Source organism: Nilaparvata lugens, chromosome 3 (genome assembly GCF_014356525.2).
Source record: "Nilaparvata lugens isolate BPH chromosome 3, ASM1435652v1, whole genome shotgun sequence".
In the NCBI taxonomy this organism is placed as follows: Eukaryota; Metazoa; Arthropoda; class Insecta; order Hemiptera; family Delphacidae; genus Nilaparvata; species Nilaparvata lugens.
Genome location: NC_052506.1, coordinates 53,680,220 through 53,689,218, shown reverse-complemented (window position 1 = coordinate 53,689,218; position 8,999 = coordinate 53,680,220). Strand labels below are relative to the sequence as shown.

Below are 8,999 nucleotides of genomic sequence, written 5' to 3'. Positions count from 1 at the left end.
TTGTGAGGACGGTATGCATGATGACCCCTTTGTTTCTTACAGTCCTTGTCATTCAGCACTTTTTGCTTTATTGCCCTTATCCGTTTTGGTGTAATATGAAGTATTTGTTTCAAAAATCCCAAACAAACTTTGACACTCAAACCCCCAATTTCAAGGCTATAGCTCCAAATATTATTATGTACCTTTTTAGGCTGAATTGTATGAGTTTTTAGTTCACTTCTTGTCATAGACTCACTTCTTGGAGAGAAATGAGTCCTGAAGTTCTTTACTTTTTTTTTAAATCTAAAAACCTTTCTTCCTGAAGTTCTCTGGGAAACAAATCACCACATTTCCCATTGCAACACTGGGTAACTAAATTAAACTTCTTCTTCATTATTATCTTCCCTGAACGGTTCATAAATTCTTCACCTTTTTGTCTTTTTATTTTAGCACTGTCTCGTTTCACATTTGTGTGATTGTATATTTTATGTTTTTGTTTTTGTTCTACTTTGTTTTAGTACTTCCATGATGATTTCATAAAAACTATGAAATAATAATCTCATGAACATAACACATACCGTAACCTAACAGTTCATAAGCTCACAGAAATATCTGAACAGTGAACGAGGAAACTATTTCAAAGAACATCAGCTGTCACCACTCTAATCAAGTTTATGTAAAACATCAAAGGAAAAAGATATCTATGTGAAAGTTGGCAATCATGTACAGGAAATCATGGCGGTTCGTTTGAAACAATTGCCAGAAAAAGGGCACATGGGTCTAATATGCCCTATGTCAGGCAAGGTCCTCAATCATTTCATGTTTATATTGCTTTTTTTATTGAATATATTTACAATCTTAATTAAAAATTATTCCAGTTGAAAAAGAGTGAAAAGAATGTAGAAATGGATATTTTTTATTAATTTATGGTTGGGTCATGGGGTATGTTCTCTTGCCAATGTGCGGCATATCCTGGATATCTGTAACATACATACCCAGATTCAGCTGTATTCATAAAGAATCCAGCCGATGTAGATGGTTGATTGTATGCCAATGAAGTTTGAGCAGGTTGATTGAACTCCTGTTTTTTTTTTAAATTCTATCTCATTTTTGTTCTCTAAATTGAAAATATCTCTTTTCAATTCAGCCTGGTCCAATTCTGAGAATCTCAGCATGCTTTCACTGATGTCTTTCAAGAAAGTCATCAGTTTTCTCTTCTTTAACATTTCAGGAGTCTTTTCATTTCTCGATTTCCTCTCTTCAATGAAATTTGTTGGAGCTTGACCCAAATGCACAGTTGGAATTTTTCTATTTATTACAGAACAAAGAAGACTACAGGCATTAAATAATTGACATGGTTAAGAGGAAGAACAAATGTGCACGAAACAGCGATCTTCAGTTGGTTACAAAGATGAATTTGTGAGGCTGAGAAGAGAATTAAAGTTTTTGATTGCAGTTGCCAATCAGAATTATTTGCTGAAAGTTGAGTCTGACTTCGGTTCCACTTTTTTAGAAACTCTCCTCACAATAGATGGTCAAGGAATGAAGCATCGACTAGAACTGGATGATGGTAGTAGGTTGAATGCTGATAAATATCTGCAAGCCAGAACAGCTGGCAGGTGTACACGGAAACAGCCGCACAGGGCCAGCAACCCACAGGGCATGAGACCATGGCCTTGAAGAGCTCTCAAATGACATGGTCACAACACCAACCTGGTACGACACCAGCACAGTCCCCTATGTGTGAATGACTGTGCTAATAAAAAGACTTATTGAAAAATAGTAAATAATTTGACCAATACAAAGATTAATAAAGACTGATTCATGAGTTAAACAAATTGATTACAGAAAGCAATGTCAAATTGAAATTAATCTGTACCTAAATAGGCAAGACAAATATTGTAAAAAGGTATTCAAATATGTGGATTGCTGATGGCAATAACTAAAAAGGTTGACAATTAAATGATAATAATGTTACCTAAATAGGCCTCAACCAGCACCTAGAAAATTCTGATAAGAATTGCAATATTAATACAGTTGAACAAGTTTGGTAAAAAGTACAATCTATGTAATAAAACAATATTCAAATTGAAGGATAAAAATCACTTGAAATTGATTCAAAGAATGACTGAATCCTTGAAAGATCTGAATTAAATCATAATGAACTTAAATCAGATAAAAGATTTCAATACATGAATCTTGAAACAAGTGTTCAAGTTAAAGATGTCAATGAGTAAATGATAAGTTATCAAACATTTCAAGGAACAAATAAAGGTTCGAACCCACTAGAACGTACCAGACACAGACCGTGTCAGACCATGCCAGGCACGTAAAATAACAACTATGCCCACTACAACGGATCAACAGCGTTCTATGCCAGTACATTACGTGTATGGTACGCGTATGATACATGTATGATGCCCGGTCAGAAGTTGTTGGGAACGCGTCAGTTAGCAAGAGAATGTAGCGGTGAACTGGTTACCAACGCGGTGCATGCGCGGTTACAACGGGGTTTGCAGGCGTCACGTGCCATGCAAGGAGCGTTCCGTCTCAGACAAAATATACTGGCCGACAAATGTTGACCTGGACGTGCATGGCACACTCTGTGCTTGGCCGGTGACGGAACGGTCTAATGGGTGTATTACATATCAAATGATGCAAAGAATATTTTTTTGCATGTGTCGGTACGGGCACGGTCATGATATGATACGTTCTAGTGGGTTCGAACCTTAAGTATTCACAATGACACAATACTGAAGAGCCTTATTCATTCTCTATTAACACTTTGAGCGCCATTTATGCGAAAACAATAAATAACATTGGTAGGCCACACAATTTTTTACAAACTACAGTGGTAATTATAGTTTTTGAAGTGTGATAAGACATCATCTCCCTCTTTTTACCTTTTTTGAATACAAAATGGCGTATGTATCAAATTGATACATGTGGCCTCATTTTGTGAATGACATGTGTATCAAAATTATACACATGGATTTGTCATGTAAATTTAGTGTACATTCAAGGCAAAGTGAATGAAAAATATATAGAAAAAATCTTGCTTTATTTGAAAAGGGTAAATAGTTATAAAAATTCATTTCAGCTCACAATTGTGGATTTTGAAAAAACATTCCTTACACATGTATTTATATTTTTCACATCAAACACAAGACGATTTTACTTGACTACTTTTTTAGAGCTTATCCTCTGTCAAATTTACTCACTAGGGACTCATAGCAAACACTGCACCTTCCTCTCTTTTCCATGTTCTCCACTAGACAGTGATGCTGTCTTTGAACCCTTCGAGGTATATCTCGTTGTTGAACTTGCTGTTCTTCCAGGACAGCCTGAACAATAGACTGCCTGAAATTGGTGATTGACATTTTATCCTCACCACCCATCAAATACAATCTATGGCTGTTCACCACTGACGTATTAGTCAACAGCCAAAATGCCACTTTCCTGAACCATTTTATACCTTGGCGCAGTGAATTTGAATAGGAAGAAGCCTGATTGGACAGATCAACAAAGCCCTTTGCAGAATTATACTCTAAAATTGTAGATTGTTTCATAACCACTCTGCCCCCAATTGTATTTACTTCTACCATCTCTGGTGTGGCTTTTGTGGAAAGAAATAGAACTTCCCTTTTGTCCATCCACTTACTAATAACAACCTTGCCACACTGTTGGAACTTCATCTCTCCTCTTCTCAGTTTTGCTTTTGTGATAGCAGGAGGGTTTCTTTTTCTGTTCATTCTGAGAGTTCCCACCAAGTGGGTCCTCTTTTTCAACAGTTCTTCTGCCAACTTGATGCTACTATAAGAGTTGTCAGTGTATAATGTTCTTCCACTATTCAATAATGGCTCCATTACCACTTGTGTAGTCTTTGACACTTCACCATGTGGCTCATGATCTTCCTTTCCAGTATAAATTTTGGTGCACCAAGTGTAGCCACTTGCCAAACACAACTTATAAACTTTTACCCCATACCTATGTCGCTTGTTTGGGATATACTGCCGGAATCGTAGGCGACCTCTAAAAGGAATCATCGATTCATCAATCGTCACCATCTCACCTGGATCGTACATAAGCTTGAATTTTGTATTCAAAACATTCACAAGATTTTCAATTTTATGCAATCTATTACCAGGAGGGCATTGCAAATTATCGGAGAAATGGATGAATTTCAATAGAATTTCAAATCTGTTCCTGCTCATAAACTTACTGACCTCATTTTTGAATAGAATATTTTTTGACCAGTATAGTCTGAGTGAAGGCTTTCTGTCAAACCCCATCCACATTACCAAAGCTAAGAATAAACGCATCTCTTCTATACTTGTATCAAACCATGCATTGGTTCTACTGCAAGGGCCTATCTCTTCTAAAACTATCTTATCAACAAAGTATTGGTTAGCATATACATTTGTGTATGTTACAATAATGTTCATAATTTTGTCATCAACGAAACGTATGTAGAAATCAATTGACTTCCCGTCAGTATTCTCAAGCAGATTTTGGCAGTCCAAAGAAATTGCACTTCTCTCTCCACAATCAAATTGAAGAAGGTTACCTTGTCTTACATCAGTGTTTTCATCTTCCTCAAATTCATTGTTGGAATATTTATTTGGATCTGGATCTTCAACATGAGCAGCAGCATTCACGTCTTCAAAATCATCTGCAATAATATTGTTGGGATATCCATCTGGATCTGGATCTTCAACATCAGCAGCATTCACCTCTTCTTCAAAATTATCTGCAATATCTTCATCATTTTCAAGATCTTCTGTAACAATGAAAATGAAGCAAACTATTTTATGTACTACAGAAATTATGAAAAATAATAAATCATTATATTACTTGAAAAAACAGATTATGTAGATGCCTAATTTTTATAACATACAACTCCCTTATTCAAACAAAATGCCCAATTTTCATAACATAATAGCATACAACTCCCTTATTCAAACAAAATGCAACCTACTGTAGCCGAAAAAAAAACAATCAAATCTGTTATTATAACCTACTAACATGTGTTCCCACTTTCGAATTTTTATGAAGGCTAAGAAGAACCAAATAACAAGAAGATGTAGATAAGGCTACCAGATATGTCTAATCTTTGCAAACTAAAAAACATAAAATATCACTATTTCAAACTAACAACAATACAATATGAAATGAAATATGAAACGATGCTGCCGTGGAAAAACCTCCCATGTGCTGGAGAGGCAATTTTTCAGGAGACACAAAAAACGTTCCTGCTGGTATTTTTTCAGGTTCCAGTTTATAAAATTCAGAAATTGTTAATATTTGCTTCTAAACAATCATTTATAATACAAAATTACATAGATAATAATTTAATTTTTAATGCTAATTCATTTTTTTGTATGTAGCTTACACATAGGAGGTTTTGTATGTCATAAATATAACACATAGGAGGTTTCTGAACATAAAGTCAACATTTGAAAATCATCATCACTTTTAATCAAAATATTAAGATGAATAAAAAATATTGTTCAATCATTAAAAAAGGTAAAGCTATTGTTGAATATAACATTTAATATTTGTACCGATTGATAATGTGAAAAATTGTTCATGAACTGTTTTAATGATGTGGTAAGGATTCATAAAAATTGTGATGATCCTTTGGAATGACTTCCTTTAAGTCTTGGAGGCATTTCCATTTTGATGATGTCAATTGAATTGGTTTGTTGTACAAATTTCCAAGTGTAGTGTTTTCATTCCTCTTCTTCCTCCGCTGTGGCAAGTTTTCAAACTCCTCACTGTGTCGCATTTTGAAGAGAATGTCTCCATTGCAACAATAACGTAGACAACAAATGTTTGTAACTGTTGGATCTCCTGCTTTTTTCCTGGGCGCAATGAAGTAAAAGTTGCTGTGGGTTCATAATTTTTGAAAAATGTGTAATCCACAACATGGATGTTGTAGGGTTGTTTTGGTTTTGCCAGCCTCATTTGTGCTATGTAGTCACTTGGAGCATTCAATGGTGGAACAAAAAGTTTTTCCAAAGTCGCATGAACACTGTCGCATTCCATCATGGTATGCCCTTTTTCTAAATACAACTGCTCTACTACGATTGAATGTTGTATTGCAAAATCACTCAGTGCACTGGCCAAAACTTGGTTTCTGTTCTGGTAACAGCATCCATCCGATATTATGGTAACCTTTTGGTAGCTAGTCACATTGAATCCACAGCAGACATCGCATTGATCTTTTCTAGGTTTGTGGATTTTTATTTTTTCTTTGATCAAAACATTGGTGAAAAATGTTCGTTCCACTGGCTTCATACCCTGTTCATCACACCATATTTTATAAATTTCATGCATGTGACTCACTGACCTAAAAGTAGATTCCAAATATATTTGTTTGGAAGAGCTTCTGCAATAATGGCTTGGTACTTTAGGCAGTAGCTCTAACCATTTTCCAACACTCTTTGTCATTGCTTCATTTTTTTCTTTTTTGCATTAGTAGTACAACCACTCTCTGAGTTCTTCTTCTTTTTTACTGTTTTTTCTTCATCAAAATTATCAGTACTGTCATCACTATCACTATTCTGACCTTCATCATCTCGTTTCACCCACCTTTTGAATGTATCTTCACCCAAACATAGTGTGTTGATGAAAAATGTCCTGCATACACATATCCTATCACCATTTGATTTTGACATAAAGATGTCATGCCCTTCACCTTTCACCAACTTTTCTTTGTGATTGTCAGGCAACTTCCTCCTGCGTCGAACATTACTTGTGACTACTAATCTCTTGATGTATGCTTTTTTCTCAGGCCATGATTGAATTTTCCAAAACTTTTTGAAAGAAATTTCACGTTCCTCATCAGAAATCAAACCACACATAAATGACCTTTCAGACTTCTTCTCCACAGTTGTATGATTACAACGAGCTCTCATCTTTCTAGGCTCTTTTAACTCATTGTGTATTATCTTATTTCCTGTTCTCTTGAAACCTATGTATGCAAGTCCAGACTGTCTCTTTTTTTCATTTTTCAATCGATGTTTTGATGTTCTGCTAGGATTCTTCTGTGAATAGTCACTACTTTCACTATCTATTAGCTGAGATTCCAATTGCTGTTGATAAGTCTCTTCATTTTCGGTCGAATTGTGAGATTAAACTGCAATGTCAATGTTGTCTTGATTCATAGTTCCCATTTCTTCAGCAATCTCAATGCCATCTTCATTGATAATCCCTATTTCTTCTGCTATGTTATCTTGATTGATAATTTCCATGTCTTCTGTGATGCCATCTTCATTGATAATCCCTATTTCTTCTGCAATGTCATCTTGATTGATATTCCTTATTTCTTCTGCTGTGCCATCTTGATTGATTATTCCCATGTCTTCTATGATGTCATCTTGATTAACAATCCCTATTTTTCCTACTATGTCATCTTGATCAATAATCCCCTTGTCTTCTGCGATGTCATCTTGATTAATAGTCTCCATTCCCCCTGGCAAATGACCAACACTTACCAGATTACCATCAGATTCAACAATAAAATCGTTCCACACCGGAGAATCTGAGATGAGTGTTCTTTCTTCATTATTTGAAAAGTCTGGATTTGCCTTCTCATTCAATAATTTCAGCGCCAAATCTTGTATTTTCTCACCTCTTGAAGCCATTCTGAGAAAGAAATCAGAACACTATTGTTAGATAATTATGAATTAGTTAATTTCAATTATAATTTTTTTTCAAGAGGCAGAGGTGAATCTAATGTTTGCACTAAGTGAAATTCCATCAAGTACTGTAGGTTGCATTACTTTGAGATTACAAATTGATTTTATTAGGTAGTTAAAATTTGTATTAAAAGCTATAATGTTTATAATTTGAATATTAGGTTTATAGGCAAACTGGTAAGGATGAAGAGTTTCAATGGTTAGGCTAGTCAGTGAATAGAGCAGGTACTTATATAAACAAACATTATCATTTTTAAGCAATTCAAACAATGCTTGACAGATCTAATAGGTGCTGATCTGTTGAATAAGAATAATCTCTATAAAATACAGAAATGAGAACCACTCTATTATGAATGCACATAGAATATTATTTTATTATGAATTTGAATTTGTGTTTATAGTTTGAGACTGCATTATCATGTAAGCTAGTCTAGTGCCTATGAATTGAATTCAAAACCACAATCATAATTTTTGCTGCAGTTGAAATTTGGAATTTATACCTGCCTAAAGCATTCATTATAATTTGACAAGTGCATTCTCATTTAAACCTTTTTTTTAATTGTCACAATTACAAAGCTGAGAGAAAAGTAGGCTATCTGAATAGGTTCAGTGGGTTATAGTGTTGCTTTGGCAACATTCATAAAGATTTTAGAGCAGTGAAGTTAATTATTCCATACATAATACTTCAAAACAATAAACTTACCTTGATCATTTGTAGTATGAATTGATAATAGAAACTCTAATGATGATGAATATAATAATAAAATGAAAACTTCTTTTAAATTACGAGAGCAAGAGACTAGAGAAAGCTCTTCTGCAAAACCTACCACGTGCTCAGTTCGCGGAATTGTTGGAACGGTAATACCAACCATATGTTTCCGAAACACATGAGAGGTTTCACCACGACAGTTTTTTCTTCTGACACATAGGAGGCAGTGGTTTTTATTAAATTGAGAATAAACCGTGGACTTGTCACATAGGAGCTTTTGCCAGTTGATAGAGGATTAGATTAGGCCTTTAACAAGTAAAATAACTCATTTTCGAAAAAAGGTGCACATAGGAGGTGCACTTATGGTGCATTATGAACTTATGATTGCTTGAATAACAATCTTATTACAACCTAGTCCTAAGTCTACATGTTGGGTGAATTTCCATAAATGTTATGAATGAGATACTCACCATCACTAGAAAGGTCCAATTCATCTTCCAAAAGTCTCCTCAATTCTTCATCTGTATAGTATTTCCGCGACATTATAATCTTATATAATAATTATCATAACATCAATCCAACAGATTCGATTTTGTTTCATAACCAAA

At 34.7% G+C, this 8,999-nt stretch overlaps 1 protein-coding gene across 1 annotated transcript; it reads right to left on the bottom strand.

Moving 5' to 3' along the window:
- Nucleotides 1-903: 903 nt before the first annotated feature.
- LOC120350248 lies at nt 904-8,999 on the bottom strand. Its single transcript, XM_039422830.1, has 3 exons — nt 8,862-8,999; nt 4,547-4,759; nt 904-959 (listed from the first exon to the last, which is right to left on the bottom strand). Exons 1-3 carry the CDS (start codon nt 8,932-8,934, stop codon nt 904-906), a joined length of 342 nt encoding a protein of 113 aa, XP_039278764.1. The 5' UTR covers nt 8,935-8,999.